The sequence below is a fragment of the Myodes glareolus genome, chromosome 21 (assembly GCF_982192425.1).
Source record: "Myodes glareolus chromosome 21, mMyoGla1.1, whole genome shotgun sequence".
Classification (NCBI taxonomy): domain Eukaryota; kingdom Metazoa; phylum Chordata; class Mammalia; order Rodentia; family Cricetidae; genus Myodes; species Myodes glareolus.
The window spans coordinates 10,982,925-11,000,867 of record NC_142046.1 but is presented as its reverse complement, the minus strand read 5'-3'; the positions used below and the strand labels follow the sequence as shown (position 1 = coordinate 11,000,867).

General features: G+C 46.9%; 1 protein-coding gene across 8 annotated transcripts in view; it reads left to right on the top strand.

Annotated features, from left to right (window-relative positions):
- The window catches only part of Mapkap1 (MAPK associated protein 1), a 212,026-nt gene extending 196,041 nt beyond the window's left edge, over positions 1-15,985 (top strand). For all 8 annotated transcript variants that reach the window (XM_087899704.1, XM_087899703.1, XM_087899702.1 and 5 more), the window contains 2 exons: positions 11,886-11,983; positions 15,469-15,985. In XM_087899704.1, coding sequence (XP_087755830.1) covers positions 11,886-11,983; positions 15,469-15,594 — 224 coding nt within the window. In that variant the 3' untranslated portion in view covers positions 15,595-15,985. The remainder of the gene's footprint in view (positions 1-11,885; positions 11,984-15,468) is intronic.
- Positions 15,986-17,943: the final 1,958 nt, after the last annotated feature.

Sequence of the window (17,943 nt, the reverse complement as noted above, 5' to 3'; positions counted from 1 at the left end):
GAAGTTGAGTACTGTTCTTTCAAGGTCTTTGAAGAATTTTGCTGGGATTTTGCTGGGCATTGCATTGAATCTATAGATTGCTTTTGGTAAGATTGCCATTTTTGCTATATTAATCCTACCTACCCAAGAGCATGGGAGATCTTTTCACTTTCTGATGTCTTCTTCAGTTTCTTTCTTCAAAGATTTAAAGTTCTTGTCATACAAGTCTTCCACAGGACTAGTCTCTTACAGCCTTCACTAGTACTGGACCAGTAAGAAGTAAAGAATGCACTAGCATTAGCTGGTATGCTGGTATATTAGAGGAGTGGGCACATGGTCCTGTGTCTAAGTTTTCACTAAACAGTTGGCTTGAGTTTTATGAGCCCATGATAACAAATCAAGGTAGAGGAGGAATCTGCATACATTTGTATTTCGTCCTGAGACAGGGAAGAACTTAGCCTGCTCCTGTGAAACAGGAGAAGCTGGACAGTTTCCTTCCGCTTCTGCCAAGCTCCCTGGTGGATTTTATTTATTTTAGGTTTGGTGTTGGGGAAGGAGTTATTTTTGTGCTTTATCTTATTTTGTTGTTGTTTGTTTCTTGTTATTTTTGAGACTGGGTCTGACTGTACAGCCTTGGCTAGCCTGAGGAGTTCTGTATGTGTGTTTCTGTTTAGGAGTCTGGAGCAGATTTTTCTCTACCTGTTGAAGAATTAAAAGGCAGAGAGACTCTCCAGTGCAACAGGCAGGAGCAGGCCCTCTCAGACACAGCAGACAGAGTCAGCCGTGAAGAACAGCTTTATTAGAAATGAGGACACACACACACACAGTGAGGCAAACAGAGCCAGCCACTTAAAAACTGTTTTAAGTCTTTAGAGGAGCTTCCTCCCCTAATTTAGAATTTCACTGGTCCACAACTGTTGTTTAAACTTGTCCTAATCCTATCTAGCCTTGAACTTGTGAGCCAGTCTACCAGCTGGAGGCCTCCTGGAAGGAGGAAAGGCTCACTAGGAAGAAACTTGCCATCATAGAAATCAGGATCTTTATTACCTAGTCCTATGCCACCAAGGCACCCCGTCTGCCTGCCTGTCTGGGAATCTGTCCAACTTCTAGTCCCTCCTGTAGCCCAGGCTGGCCTCACACTCACAGAGATCCACCTACCTCCACCTCTGTTTCCAGAGTACTGGGATTAGAGGCCTGTGCCACCACACCCCACTGGATGTGTTTGTTGTTTTAATCTCACTTGCTCTGGTGCCAGGCTGGCCTAGAACTCTGTGTATAGTTCGGATGGCCTTGAACTCAGAGTAATCTTCCTGCCTCAGCTTTCTGAGTACTGGGATTACAAACCCTCATTCATGGACCATGCCCAGTTTCCATAATACTAAATTCCATACATACATAATTCCATAATATGAGGTGTTTAGATTTTAAGTTGTCCTTAATAGACATGGAAAAAGTAACTATACTTACATTAAGTAGAAAATGTGTCAGGCTTTGGTGGCTCACACCTTTAATCCCAACACTTGGGAGACAGAGGCAGATAGATCTCTGTGAGTTTGCAGCCAGCCTGGTCTACAGAGTGAGTTCCAGGACATTCAGAGCTATACAGAGAAACCATGTTTCAAAGGATGAGGTTAGAGGCTGGGGAGAATTGTTTCTGAGGTTCCCATATGCAATTTTCAAGATGAGCTAGCAAATTAGCCCTTTTATCCTAACTGACAAGATATTTTAAAGTCCTGTTTCAGACATTAGGAAACAGTAGCACAAGCCCATGAGCCCTAAGAGAAGGGATGAGTGTAGTGAGGCTTCCCTGTCTGAGCTGAGACACAGCTGGTACTTACAGAAGGATAGAAGGGTGCCACCTCGAGAAAGAATTCTTTCTGTCCGGCTGTCACCTGCCAGAATATATGATGGCACATCCAGGGCATTCAGTGATGATGCTGAATTCAGGTGCTCAAGTCAGGCCCAGTGCTCCCTCTTCCTGCTGCCTACACATCAGGGTGTAGAACTCTCAGGTACTTCTCCAGCACCATGTCTGTCTGTGTACCATCATACATTCCACCATGATGATCATGAACTAAGCCTCTGAAACTGTAAGCCAGCCCTAATCAAATGTTTCCTTTGATAAGAATTGCCGTGGTCATGGTGTCTTCCTCACTGTTCTGCTTACTGCTTAAGCTGAGGCTCAGTGGAAGTACAAAGTGAAAAAGCCTAGAAAAGGACCAAACTGACTTATAAGTAAGTCAGCCACCAATATAAAGGCCAGTGATCTCCCAAGACAGCATGGTATGAATACCCACCCTGTAACTTCATTCACAGGATCCAGAATTCAGTTAGAAGTTCAGACATGCAGAGCTGGACATGGTGATGCACACCTGTAATCCCAGCACTCAGGAGGCTGAGTCAGAAATACAGCAAGTTTGGGGCCAGTCTGGGCTACATGATAAATGTCTGTTTCAAAAGACAAGCACTGTGAATTTGAGGCTAGCCTGGCCTACAGAGCAAGTTCTAGGACATTCTGTCTCAAAAAACCAGATAGATAGATAGATAGATAGATAGATAGATAGATAGATAGATAGATGGATGGATGGATGGATGGATGGATGGATGGATGGATGGATGGATGGATGGATGAGGGGAGAGAGAGAGAGAGAGAGAGAGAGAGAGAGAGAGAGAGAGAGAGAGAATATGAGAATAGAGCACCCTTATCAGGAAGTGAATAACTCCTAGACCCCATCCCCAGGGGATGTGACACCTCTGACCTCCTCAGACACCTACACTCGTGCACATACCCAAACACAAGATACACACACCCATAATTAAAAATAAGATGAATATTTTTTAAAATACATTCAAAAACTTCAAATGAAAAGTAATCTACCCTCCCAAAGGAGAAGCAATGTAAATTGGGAAAAGAACAAAATGAAAATTCTAGAGCTGAGAAACAATTCTTTAGTCAAAACACTCACTAATGAAAGAAATGAGGAAGATAAGAAAGTACTAACATGTGGGTTACCTATTACCACATAACAGATTTTAGTGGCTTAAAGCAACAATTCCATTTATTATTTTATAGGTTGGTGGGCAGAGGAATCCAGCACAACTTGGCTTGGTCTTCTAGCTCAGGGTCTCTTTAAGGTGACAGTCCAGCTGGAAGTCCAGTCCAGGTCAGCAGGCTCCATTGTAAGATCCTGTCCAAAACAGAGGGGAAGAAGGCAGGAAAAGATGTCATAGAATCTGCTTCTAGGGCTGGAGAGATGGCTCAGAGGTTAAGAGCACTGGCTGCTTTTCCAGAGGTTCTGAGTTCAATTCCCAGCAACCACATGGTGACTCACAACCATCTGTAATGAGATCTGGGGCCCTCTTCTGGTGTGCAGGTGTCCACGTAGGCAGAACACTCTCTACATAATAAATAAATGATTTTTAAAAAAAGAAAAAAAATAATCTGCTTCTAAGTTCACTGAGTGGTCTCTAGCAGAATTCAGTTCTTGGGAAATGCTTTCAGATCTATGTCACATGGCCATTGCAACAGAGATCCTCAGTAGATGGCAGTGGGCTTCATCAAAAAGAATGTTAGCAAGAAGCTCTAATCTCTTATGACCTAACTCAGAATGGCATCCCTACAGAATTTCTGTATTATTGGTTATTAGAAGGAAGCGACAGTACCATCCCATAAACAGCAAGAAGTTAAATAAAGTCGTGAGAATCAGGAGATGGCATCATCGGACCTGCTCAGAGTCTGCCTACCACAGTGAGTGAGCTGTAAGATAGCAATAGGAATGACTCAGACTGAGGCCAGTAGTGAGAAGAGGCCAGCAGCTCCATCACACTGTGGTCTTGGGGAGCAACAGCTGCTCAGAGTTTGATCTAGGATCTCAGACCACCAGTCTTGGAAGCCCAGCAGTGGCTAACCAGGGTAAATACAAAGAAAACCACATCAAGTCACATCATAATCAAATTGCTGAGACCCAGAGATAAAGAGAAAAATCTTAACAGCAGCCGAAGAAAGCAGCTGGGCACATCACAGAGCCATGATAGGAATGATGGCTGACTTCCCGTCAGAAGCAATGCTGGCCAGAAGACAATAAAGGAGCAGCTCTAACACACTGAAGTAATATTTACCCAAAGTTTGGATTTTCCCAAGTGGTCCTTAGATGAAGGTAAAATAAAGACATTCCAGACAGTCAGAAAGTGAGTGAGTCTGTCACCAAACCACAGCAAAGAAGTGCTGACAGCTGGGGAGTGAAAACTCCACGTAGAGCCCAACTCTCCAGAGAAGCCCCTCGAGCTGCTGCCATAGCTGGCACCTGTATAGAATGAGCCAACTAAAGGGAAGGAAGCAAGGCCCTGGGGCAAGGGCACTCACTCAGCCAGCCCACCGCCTGTCTCCAGTGGCCTGAGATAAACACGGTTCTTATGGTGATGGTTTGAGTTAATGATGGGGAGCAGTCGTTTAAATGGTAGTTCAGTAAATTATCTCTTCATCCTTTCTTGCTGCATCCCTTCAAAAGTTGGCCTAATGTATTCCATTATTATATGTTGAATTTTGTGCAAAAAAAAAAAGGTGAAACATTTTTTTGGGTTCTGGTATCTCTATATTTTTAATTTTGTCACAAAGCCCGGAATATCTGCTTTCTGACTCTCTGTAGAAAATGTCTGTCTCAAAAGATGAAAGTAAAAAGACAAAGGGACCCTTTCATCCATCAAGCATCCTCCGAGCTTCCTATATGTCACCTAACTTGCAGCAGCTCTCGGGGATGCATCTGCACTTGTTACAGAGCCCTAGGTTTGTTGGACTTCTTGTGGTGACAGACTATCAGACAAACATCTCATCCTGGAAGTGAGTAAGTAGCGTGGGGCTACACGGGAGTGCCAACAAAGGTTGTATCCTCTCTTTGCCACTGAGGTCTCTGTGCCTTCCCATGGAAGTCTAACCCTAGTCCTGACCAGTGGTTCTCAATCTCCGGGCCGTAACCCCTTTGACAAACCTTTAATCTCCAGAAATACTTGTACTATAATTCATAGCAGTAACAAAATCACAGTTATGGAATAGTAGCAAAACTAACTTTATAGCTGGGGTCAGCACAACATGAGGAGCTATATTAAGGGTCCTGGCCTTAAGAAGGCTGAGACACTGAGCTAGAAAGTTATTTTGTAACAAATTTAAACCACGCTTGAGTTTTCTGGATATTCCTCTAGAGCTTGTTAAGTATAGGAAGTTAGAACAGAGGAAAGAGTCACCAGTTAAATAGTCAAGACGTGGGGGTGGGGATAGCTCCCAAGAGTGGGTCACAGAGTAAAATCAGTCTGTATGTGGAAGAAGCCCAGTGTGTTAGTTCAAGCCCAGTGCCTGCATGGGAAGGTTGAGAGAGGGGAGATGGGGGATTTGCTGCCACCTTTGACAACATGGTAAAAGGAGACTAAGTTAAACTACATGAGACCCTGTCTCAGAAATCCAAGGAAGGGTGGGGTCTAAAGAGAGATTGTAAGCATAGAAGGATGAAACAGTCGTGTGGCAAAGTATAGTAATGTAGTCTGGAGGAAAGTCATGGTATTTCTCATATGAACATGATAAAAAAAATAGTAATTTCCAGGCTGAGAGAATGGCTTAGTGTGTAAGGATGTTTGCTGTGCAGACAAAATGACCTGAAGTTCAAATCCCCAGCATAAAAACTGTGTGTGACTACATGTGAACCTGCACCAGCACTGTGGGAGACAGAGATGGGAGGATCTGCCGGCCTTGCTGGCAACCAGAGGGACCCTATTCAAGGGAATAAGCAAAGAGTGAACAAGCAGGAGTTGGGGCCATTCATAGGCAGAGTTTTTCTGTTTTGGCAGCTGCTCCCAAGTAACCACAGAGAACCTTAATATTAATTATAAATGTTCACCTGGTAGCTTAGACTTATTACTAACTAGCTCTTACAACTTAAACTAACCCATATTTCTTATCTAAGTTCTACCACGTGACTCATGGCTCGTTACCTCATTTTGTACACATTCTACTAACTATGTCTGGCTGGAGACTCCTGACCGCATTTTTCCCAGCATTCTCTCTGCCCCTGAAATCCTGCCTAGTCATTGACCAATCAGTTTTTTGTTAACAGTGAGAACAATACATCTTTACAGAGTACAACAATTGCTCCACAGCATTCCCGTTTTGTCTAATTAAAATGAAGGTTTTAGCCTTAACATAGTAAGATTATAAAAAGCAAAAATAGTTGAGGACAGCTGGTATCCTCTGGCCTCCACGTCCAGCATGGACGGTGAGTACACGCACTGTTTTTAGAAAGTTCCCTCTTCCGGGGGGAAAAGTGCACAGTGTGGGATTTTCATGCTTAAAACAGAAAGGAGTATTTTGCACAATAGTTATCAAACTCTCCAGGACAGAAGGTTTGGTGTTGGCATTTAACCTCCCACAGAGCCCATGTGATCTCTGGCTTGTCACAGAGTCAGGGCCCTTGAAGAAGGAAACTTGCAGAGACTGAATGTTTTTCTTGCTTCTGTATGTCTCTAAAAGCCAGGGGGGGGGGAGTTAAAGCAATGCTCAATTATTGAGCTGTCCCGTAGGACTTGCTGAAAGAATATAGACACAAGGAAACTCATTCAAAGACCTAATAAACCATTACCTTTTTGGTTGTTAAATTCTGTTTCTTTCTGTGTTACTGGGGATTAAAACTCAAAGCCTTGTGGTCTCTAAGCAAGTGCTTCACAATTGAGTTATATACCCCAACCATGATTCTTGGTTCATTTCCTGAAGTCCATGGAGATAGCACCACACCTGGGAGTGGGGCACTTGCCTCAAAGCAAAGCTCTTATCCAGCTGTTTGAGGCACTAGCTAAACTAGCCATTTATTTCATGGAACACCATTTTTACTTGAAAACACTGATAAAATGAGTCTCAAAACTTGAGCCTTTGGCAGCCATTTTATAAAAAACCAAGTGAACCTGCTGATTCAGGTAGAAATAAGTGGCCATGCTGTGTCCCAGTCCTGAGAGCCAGACTGCCTCAGATCAAGACTATAACTTTTGAAAACTTGCATCTCTTTCTGAGAACTTGGCTTCTCATTGCTTCCAGACTTCTCTAATGCAATCAGTGGTGCTAAAACACAAACCTCTGCAATATTGCATAATGATGTGCTTCAGCATTGGGGGTGTTTTCCAAATTTCTGTGTGATGCTCCAAACTCAGGCAAGGTGGACACACACCCAGAGGACTCTGTGTCAGCATAGCCCAGAGGGACCTTCACTGCTGCGCTGTGCACAACAGCCAGGATGCCCATTGCAGAGGAACCCATATACATAATGGGATTTTATGTAGCTGTAAAGAATGGAGTTGTGGACATTTATAGGAAAAGGATGGAAATGATAATTATTAGGTTAAGCAAAATAAACCAGATTCAGACAGGCAGACAGACATTCCATGTGTTTTCTCTCATGCAAATTGTAGATTTATTTTCTGTGTGTGTAGGTACATATGTAAGGATGTGACTAGGTCATGAAACTAGAAAGGGAGCTGTAAGAGGTGGCAACCTCTTAGGGGAGGAGTAGGTAGAAAATAAGAATGTATTGACATGACATGAAGACTGAAGGAAGGCTATGGGGGAGCAGAGACCAGCAGGAGCAGGTGACAGTGGGGGCATGGGAGAGTCAACAGAAACAAAGTATATAAGCAGGTCCCATAATGAAACCCATCACTTTTTAGCCAGTTTTAAAGACTAATAAAGTTTTTTTGTTTTTGCTTTGTTTTGTTATTGTTATTATTTTTAAGACATGAAAGACGATTTATTCAATGTGCAAGACCATCAAGAGGGGTTTTGTTGTTTTGGTTGGTTCATTGATTAGTTGTCCTGTCCTGAGACAGCAGCCACCTTCTTTTAGTGAAAATGGAATACAGCAGAAAGGCTCAACATCTCTGCTTCTGATATCTGTGTGGTAATTACCGTCTCACTGCTATATTCCATCTTCTCTGGGCGGTAATGGCGCACACCTTTAATCCCAGCACTCGGGAGGCAGAGGCAGGTGGATCTCTGTGAGTTTGAGGCCATCCTGGTCTACAGATCTAGTTCCAGGACAGGCTCCAAAGCTACAGAGAAACCCTGTCTCAGGGAAAAATAAAAATAAAGTGTGTGTGTGTTTGTGTGTGTGTGAATGTAGAGACACATTTACGTATGCAGATTTTTCTTTCAATATTCAGAAGCAAATATATAGTCTCAGTGACTCCCCTGAGCATGTGACCAGTGCCCAGATGCCACATTTACCCCATTATGCTGCATTTTATTTCTATGCTGTGTGTGAAAACAAGTTGGCTCAAAAAAGCCCAATTAAAAACAAAACCTTCAAAATAATGAGTGTGTTACCCAGATAGCAGCTCCATCAAGTTGTAGAAATCGCCCTCACTGAGCCCCTTCTCCATATAGGAGGTTGCAAGGTAGAATCGTGTCTCTGATGATGTGCTGAGATCACAGGTGGCTGGGACTACAGCCCACATTGAACTTGGGGTTCAAGGTCTGACTCTGTGGTGCCTGCCGTCTGGAGCGTCTCAGGCCTCTGTCCTGCTTTATTTCCAAGTGGAGTTTAATGTCTCAAACTAACTTGAACGTTAGATCTCCATGAATAGTTTTTAATTAACTGACATTTTTTTTACGGAGACAGTGTGCAGCTGTGACTTACCCCTTTCTATGAAACTGGTGGTTTTCTTTGACTTTTTAAGGATTACCTGCCTTCCTGGTCCCTAAGGCAGCCCTATGGGTGCCATTTTCTCTCCTGCTCAGGCAGGCCTTGTGCTGCTATGATAACAAAGGATACAGGGGCAGACTTCTCAGTCCCAGCTCCGATACCAGTGAGTCCTTCCAAGTCACCTGCGTGAAAGTTTACCATGCAGCATAAGTCACCCGTGCTTTATCGACAGATCTGTGTCAGTCAGCGTGTAAGCCTTTGGATAGACAAGTTTCGAACTATATGGCACCATCGAGTATGAATTCTGTTTATCCTAATGTCCAGACCTGCCCAGCATCCCTTCTGCCCTCTCCAGCTCAGTGCCATATCTACAGCCACCTGGCCACTATGGCAGCTGGTCTCTCCGCCTCTGAACTCTGGGGACCCTAGGGAAGCATCCCAAATACAGTTTATCTGTGTATGCCACCGCCCTGATTCAGACCCATTAGTGGCCTCATCAGCTGTTACATTCGGACCTTGCCAATCCCTCTTGTCTGCCCACTGTGAACTTAGTCTGCTCTGGCTCCCTTCAGAGCTAGTTTGCCAGTTTGTGTACCTTCTTTACCCAGCATCTTTTGTCCTCCATAAAAACTGCCCCTGAGGGCCCTTTGCCATACCAGACAAGTCACCCTGCCTCTGTGCCTCCATAGCAACACTCTGTAGGTAAGACCCTCCTAACACGTGTCACACTTGATCCCCATTCATCTCCCTACCCCTTGCCCTTACCAGTTCTCTGGCAGAATCTAGGATAGCAAAGTCTGGAGACTGGAGGGAGGACCTCCGGGCCAGACCTCTTGGAGGCAGATCACCCCTTGCCCTGTAGTCCAGCATGGGTGAAAATGACGACTGTCCTTGGCTTGTGCTTGTACACCAGGCTGTGGCCCATGGCTCCTTGCCATGGCTACCCACCAGCCTTAGCTCAGTTGCAGATGCTTAGCTCAAGTCTGGGGCTGTTCAAGAGCACACAGCACTGTGTCGAGGCCTTCCCTGTTCCCCTCAGGGTGTGACTGCTTTCACTGCCAAGGACAAGCAGTCTAGCCCAGGAGAGTGGGCCTTCATCATTCCCACCTGCCCCTCTCTCTTACTTGGGCACTAAAGCGAGACCTGGGGACAGGCAAGGAGAACACATACTCCAAGAACAGCAGACAGCGGTGTTGAGGTGCAGGCGTTGAGAATCCTCTGACCGTTGCGATCTGGCTAACAGTGACTTGTTTTTACACCCAGCTCCTGTGTAGACGAGCACCAGGCTTCCCCTCTATGAACCCACAGTTGACAAGCCCTGTGGTGCTGTAGTCCCCAGTGTCAAGGCCTCTCTTCCAGACTCGGGCCGGTGCACACTGCACATCACACGTGCTGTGTAGACTTGACTGTGCCAGAACTACAGGACATTTTAATCATGTCTCAGCCCCTCAAGCATGCCACCCGCATCTTGAGGGTTTGTCAGTGACAGGTGGAAGCAGGTGGTGTAGACGGTGCATGAGATCACTTAGAGTGATCAGTGAACCCCGAAACTTCAGGTCTGCATGCCTCCCTGAGACCTTCTGGTCCTTTCTAGCCCCAGGCCATGATGTCTGTGTCTTGGCCAGGTGTCCACAGTAAAGCCTCCTGGGGGAATGTCTCAGTTTGTCCTTCACAGCTCTGTGTCCTTTGTAGATAGCTCTGTTTGGTCACAGCATGGCCAACAAATGTCTGCATTGTTCTTCTACAAGATGATGTCACTAAGACTCCAGCATTGAAAGAGGGAGAAAGAATTGAGAATCCACTTCTTTATCAAAAACAAGTAATTTATACATTAAGGGAATGATTAGTTTCCAATCAAGAATTCTAACATTTTAGAGCTACAATTTCAAATCAAGCTTAATTTGTCAAGTGACTGAAAGTGGGGTTTTTTTTTAGAAAATTATTAGCTATTTTTTTCAATATAGGATTTATAGTCCCAATTAGTATCTTGTAATGATGTTTCCAGGATAAAATACCAGCGCTCAAATTTTCTGGCCACAAATGTACAACATATATCAGTTTATTTTTGGAGATCTGAAAAATTAGCTACTGTAAATAAAGTCCCCAGAAGACTTCTCCGGGAAGAAGAAGAACTTACAGTAATGTGGGTGACATATTATTAATTAATAACGTGACCAGCCGCTGCTTCAATTAAAAGGACAATGGATAAAGAGGCCTAGTAGGTGTGTGTGGCCTGGTGAAGCTGAGAGGGAGAACCTTAGGACTGGGAGACAGGGCTGCAGGCCTCTGCTGTGCTCCCAGAGCTCTTGGTCTAGCAGGACCATGTCTTCAGTGCAACTTTAGTTGCCACTATTGGAAACCAATTTTCAGACAACTGAAGAAGGAAGGGCCCTGGAGAGTCTCCCCTAGGACTGAGGCCAGGAACACCAGAGAGCCTCCTCTTAGCCTGCCCTTCTAAAGGTCACACTTAACTGGCATCTCTAGCTCTATTTAGATTTGGGGACCTGTCTGGCATGTGTGCACCATTGTGTTCAGACAGGATTATAGACACCGCTACAGGCAGGCAAAACCAGAAAACTCTGACCACCATGTACGGTGGGGCGGCTACACAGGAAGGGCATCCAGGAGGCACCAGGAGAGCTTTCCTATACAGGTCATGGTGAAGGGTATCTCAGGGCAGGATCTCTCCACATAGACTAGGCTGGGCATGGGATGGTGTGAGGCTGGACCGAGTAACAGCCAAGAAGTAAGGTCATTAAATAAAGGGATTGGAAAGGACTGGGAAGAATTTAATTCCAGGTCGGTGGCACTGTAAGGTACACTATGCTGTTGTCTACAGAAAGCACTCCACCCCATCCTTCCATGGCCTTTAGGAGCAGCATCCATGCAGGGCCGCCAGACCAAGCCGCCCCCTAGCCGGAGCCAGAGCTGAGAAAGGACAGGCAGTCTAAGCACAGTTACTTTACTTGTGGAGTCCTTCACTTGGGCTGCATTGGCCTCTTCCTTCAAGATAGCAGTGCTTTGGTATCTTGTTGAAGCAGTAGTTAGGAAGGCCCTCCTGAGGTGTGCTGTTCAGCATTGTGCAGAGGGAACCCAGGGTGAGTCTTTGTTGTCTGCCTTAGACAACCCAGCTATCCTAGGGAACTTTGCCGTCCAGCCCCCACATGCTCTTGCTCATATCTGGATCAGGGCAGACCTCCATGGTGATTCACCTCGCCCCTTCCCTCTCTCCAGGTCACGCAGTATTTAAACTCACGTATCTAAGCAGTCATGACTATAAGCACCTCTACTTCGAGTCCGATGCAGCCACAGTCAGTGAAATCGTGCTCAAGGTGAGTCCAATGTGGCCTTTGACCCAGGGATGGGAGGATGGGGTTCTACCTGGGCTAGTCTCAGGCCAGGGCCACACCTGCCTTGGGGAAGTGGCTCAGCACCTACTATAGCCAAAGCAAGACTCTTCAGCTTCCTTTCTCCCCGAAGGCCTAGTTCTTCATCTGTGCTTTTTACCCTTCATGCACTGTTTATTTTTCCCAGCCACTGTCAGGAGCACCTTCAGGCTTGTTAGCCAGCTGAGGAGACCATAGTTTTGGGTGATTTTCTCAACCTGTTCCAAGCGTGCCTACTGGGGCTAGCCTGGTATGAAGCTCAGCTCACTCACCAGGTACCTTCCCTGTGCCAAGCTAGCGTTCCAGCTGCCTCAGCGATGGCTCCTCTGTCCCTAGAGAACTCTGCCTCATCAGGGGAGAGAGACCAAAATAGAAATTACAGTGGGCTACCGATAGTCACAGAGCTGCTGTGTGGTTGTGTAAGGGGAGACTGGCTGGTGTTGCCCTGGGTAAGCATGCAGATTCACAGCAGCCTAGGAAGGGGTGGGTGGCAAGCTGGGTTGCTAAAGAGGCTACATCCACCTTTTAGGTCTTGTTGATTCAGGAGCTCTAGGGCAGGACCTAGGGTTGGCCCCCTTCTCTGAAGAACCCCATGCCACCCAAGCTACTGGTCTCTGTGGTACAGCCCGACCAGTACTCCTCCAAACCAGCACTCCTTTCCCAAGGCAAATCCTACACAGTTTAACAGGTAGAAGAAACAGCTGAGAAGAAAAAAGGAAGACATCTCCCCTTCCCTGGGCTGGATGAGCCTGACTTCCACCCGACCTTCTACCTCTGGGCTTCGGTTCCCTCCTTATAGGGTGGTCGTCAAGGGAGCTCTAGTGCCCCCACCTGCAAGGAGCTGCTCAGGTGTACCATAAACCAGATGAGATCCATGGCCCTCTGGGTCATTCTCTCCTGAGAGAAGTGGTCGGGTGGCAGTGACAGGCACTGAACTAGCCCTGAAAGCTCCTGTTGAATCCTGGCAAGTCAGAGTCGGGCACAGAAGGTGTTTGCATTGCCTGCATGAACAAAATGCCCAGAGGAAAGGAAGCATTGGTAGAATGGAGACGCTGGCAAATTGGCAGAACCAGAAACTGACAGTAGATGTGGCCGATTTTGAAATGTGTGTTATCAATCCCCGAGATGCCCTGGCTTTACAGGAATACCACAGTTCAAAGACCCCACAACCACCCAAGAAATCCAGAGGATAAAGCTTCTGGGAAGACAGTTGAGGACAAGACACAGCGACATGGGCGAAGGGGAAGTTTATAGGCTACATTGACTAGAGCCTCAGGGGACCAGGGTGAGGCCAGCACCCACTCTGGACTGCTGACTCCCAGCGAGCCAAGAGTTATTCCATCCAAGGAGCTTGTACCAGGTGTTTGGAGAGTGGGTAAAAAAGTGTCCCAGTCCCCCACTTATTTTTATAGCGAACATTAAAATATTCAAGTCTTGAGAAGGGTTCTAGTAAAATTACAATCCTGCGTTTGACATCAGCATAGTTTCCACAGCAGCAGATTGATGACAGAAGCCCAGGTTTATGACTTCAGTACGAGCCTGGAAGATCAAGTACAGGGAATCACTCACAGGACAGAACCCTCCCTCAAAGCAGCACTTCTCTGCCGAGCCCCCAGGCCTGCTTCCTCCCCTGAAATGTCTGTGTACATCTCAGGGCGTTTGTAGAGGTATCACGTCACTGTGCACCTCAAAGGGCTTCATCCCAGAACCTGACTGACACAGCGAGCAATCGTGGTCCTGACCAAAGGCTGAATTTCACTTCTCCTGCCCCCTCTCTCAAGGGGTTAAACTCCAGTTTTTCCACCATCCCCTTCATGTCAAACCCAGGACTGTATGAGCTTTGTGCCCGAGCTCAGCTACCAGGGCCTCAGCTGCCTCCAGAATTGACAGGAATGTTAAATCAAGCTCTGTGCGGTTCATCTCAGACTCAAGTAACATGTCCAGAGCTTAGAATGAGAGTTTATACCAAAATTAAGAGCCCAAGGCTAGTGCCAGCGTAGCTATCACAGGCTTTCTACGGGACGATGAAGCTGAGTAGCAGCTACATCCAGGGTGTCTCTGCCGTATCTCGGAGTATAGACATCCTTGTCCCCATTTTATAGATGGGACTGTGCTGCCCAGGGCTGCCCTCTACCCACCCCAATATGCTGGAGTCACACAGTGCTCAGTCCCTCATTCTTCCAGCCTCGAGATGAATCTCTGGGGAACTGTTGGGCTCTTCACACCAGGTTCTTCTGTGATCGAGTGATGGAGGCTGTGACTTTATTGACCATGAAAACTCCCTATATTTTTATGCCTTAAGCTGTAAAGTGCATCGAAAGTAAACCACTCTGTAGTGCATAAAATCGGGCACATTTTAAGCCACAGCATATTAACCAGCTAATGGCAGACCAAAGGGCGATTTTATCTTTTGATTATTACATTAATCTTACATTAAAATTATCTATGTGATTATCACAAAGCACTGAAGATAATAAATTTAGGAAACAGTTGGCTTGTTGAGGACCATTTTAGAATGCTTTTGTCAAATTAGATGTGCCAAAAACACACTGCAAACCCTGGGTCAGCTAAGTGTAGATGATGTAAGCCAGAGATGGCATTTACCAAGCATGAGAACGCCTCCCGCCAACTCCACACCTTGTGCACACTGCCACCGATCACCCTCCCAAGCCTACGTTCTGATTTATGGCTCTCGGTTGGTAGCTTGGCAAGGCTGTGAGCAAATGAGGCGGTCCTTCTGCAGTGGTGCGTTAGCCTGTGCTTCCCTCTGTTGATGACCAGCACAAAAAGTCTGGGGGGCATTGTTAGAGCCTCAGTCTGCAGCGGCCCTCATCAGAGCCTCCAGCTGCCTTCTCCAGCCCAACTTGAGCTTTCTAGCCAGGCCTCTGAGAAGTATGAGAGGGAACAGTCTCTGTGTTCACAAAGAGTCCAGGCAGAGCAGAACTGTGAAGGAGGCCATGTCTGAAAGTGCACAGGTTGTCCTGAGATGACACACACTCCAAACTGAAGTCCACCCTGACTTCTGGTGACCTCAGCCCTCTGTGGTTATCTGAGCCTTGCTTTTCTGACTGACTCTGGCTGGTGGGGTGCAGCAGACATTAGAGGGATTCCCAGGCCAGGCTGCCGGGAGGCTCTTCTTCCAGACAAGGAGGCCGGGGTGCCCTGTGACAAGCAGGGCTGTAGAGCTGCCTGGACAAAGCTATGAGAACATCAGCCTAGGGATCAGTAACCCCACTACTCAGACTGAGAAGCCTGCACTGCCCACCTATCTATATGCAATGCAAGGGCTCCATCCTGGCCTGCCAGGCCCCACTGTCAGCAGCAGCTAGTCCAGGGTCACCCGCCCAAAGCAGGTGTCCCTTCCACCCTATGCTCTGGCCTGGGGGAACAGCCAGTGCCGCCAAGTAACAGTCATGTCCTTTTGCTCCTAGGTCAACTACATCCTGGAGTCACGAGCAAGCACTGCCCGGGCTGACTATTTTGCTCAGAAACAAAGAAAACTGAACAGACGTACAAGCTTCAGCTTCCAGAAGGAGAAGAAATCAGGGCAACAGTAACGCTGGCCTCCAACCTGTTGCCTCAGCCCAGGTTGCCTGTAGGGCCAAGTGACCCCGGAATCCACCTTCATCCTGCAGTGCCTGGTCTCACAGGCATAGGGCTGCTGGGCTCTAGGGAGAGGTTTAGAAGTAGGGGTGCCCTACTCTGGAGTCCAGGGACATTGCCATTGGACTGAAACCTGGCAATGGCTTTAAGTAGCAATGCCCAGGAACCAGACACCTCCTGGAAAAGCCACGTGCTGCCCAGCCATGTTCACTGCCTGGCAGTCCCACCAAGGATGTATATAGCCATGCCAGACAGCTCCTTGCAACTTGATCAAATTTCTTAAAGCAAAGAAAGAACAAAAATGTACATTTCTTTTTTTCCTTTTAATAAACAGGTTACTCTTTATCATGGTTGGTATGATGGACCATTTTTGGGGGGCAGAGAATTGATTATATTAATCTTCTTTAAAATCTGTTTCTGTTTTGATCAGGCAGATTGCAAAAGCTGTGATTGACGCTCTCAGAAGCAATGTTTAGGCTTAGCCAATAGTTAACTATGCCATTTGTTTAAATTAGGGTATTTGCTTTGAAAATATCATCTTGGGAAGTTAGGAATGAAGGCCATGCACACATGTGTGTGAGTGTGTGCGTGTGTGCGTGCATGCATGGCTGTCTTTTTCCCCTTGAAAGGCCTTCTCAGCATGTGACCTGAGAGACAGGTGCTGGTAGGATGGTGTGGCAGACAGTGTGTCTCCAAGCATTGAGTTCCCAGCCTGAGTTTCTCTCATTTCCTCAGAGCTGGTATAAGATGTTCAGGCAGAACCCCGAAGAGTTTGCCTCTCTGGCTCTGAAGCCTGTCTCCTGCCCTGTTCTCAGTGCCTGCTGAGAGAGCGGTGTTGGGGATTGAGGAGTAGAGGGGAGCCCATGTCCTTGTACCCCAAGCCCTAGGTAGAAAAGGCAGGGTGCCCAGCACTCTGACACCACACCTCTGGCTACACCAGCTGCCTCTGCAGACCTCACATGGTTCCTCCTGTGACAGCATCCTTCCATACTGTGCTGGACCAGGGCCACAGACCAACATCTCAGAGCCAGTGTGCAGGTCTCTGCTAAAGGGTCATCTGGGCGAATGCCTCTCTCATGTCACTCCATTCAGACAACAGGAGCACCCTTTTCTAATGTCTTCCATTCCTGTCACCCCAAAAAAGATATTATTTGTAGCTTGCTCTGTATTTGAATTTTTAGCAATTTTATATTTAGATATCTTTGAAATGTAAATGACTAATTTGGTCATTAAATCTTGTCACATATTCGATATTAAAATACTAAAATAAAAGTCATAAATACCCTCTTGTATATTGCTTTGGATTCCTAAAGCCTTGAGTGTACAATGCTGAGGTGGTAGCACCACAGTGGGTCTTCTGGGGTGACTCGCACTGGCAGTGGACATGCCCAGCCATGGGAGGCTGTACAGAAGCCATGTCCGGGCACCCTCTTGCTCGAGGGGCACTGGAATCTTGGACTCCGCTCTTGACAACCGATGGTGTGTGGCTCTCAGCTGGCTAGGGCCTCTGGGCCTTGAGTTGCCTGATGTCAGTCCAGATGCTGCATTAGGCCAGCTGCAATCAAGGTTCTTAACTCTTTAGGTCATTGTAAGTCAGCCTCCCAGTCTTAAAAGACGCCCCCTGGCCCTGATGGGGGAGTCTGGCCCATCTCAAAGTAGCTCAAGGTAGCTCATTACTGTCTAGCCTAGTCTCTGACCCTCTGCTGACACCTCTGGCTACAGTGCTGACTGGCCCCATGCCTTCTCTATTGGCCAATTTGGACATGCTAACTCCCTGTCACCTGCTGACTGCTATGGACCAGAAGTCGCCCAGCTCAGGGGCATGGTCCACACCTAGCAATATGTGGCTGTACTCTGTGGTTGTGTCTCTTTTCCCAGTTCGGAGCTAGCAGCTGACCTACACTTCTGAGTCTCTGTGGAGTCACAGGCTGGGAGGTAGCCCCATGGGCCATATCCCTGCCAGCTGCTTTCAGGGGCTCCCCATCGCCTCGGATCCAGGACCCTAGCGCTATAGTACATGGTGTATATGGGGGGAGGGGGCACCAATCAGGTAATGTGGCCTCCAGACCAGAATGAGCTCCAATCCTAGCTGTCTCCTTACTGCTAGACCTTTGGGTGAGCTACTTCCTTGAGCCTCAGTTTCCCCTTCTGTAAAATGGAGATGAAACTAGTTCCTTCCAAGGGTGCTTGTGAGGGTTAGATATGCTTGCTAGTAAGAGTGACCAGGTTGCCAGACGGATGGCACACGCCTTTAGTCCCAGCACTCAGGAGGCAGGTAGATCCCTGAGACGTCAAGGCAGGCC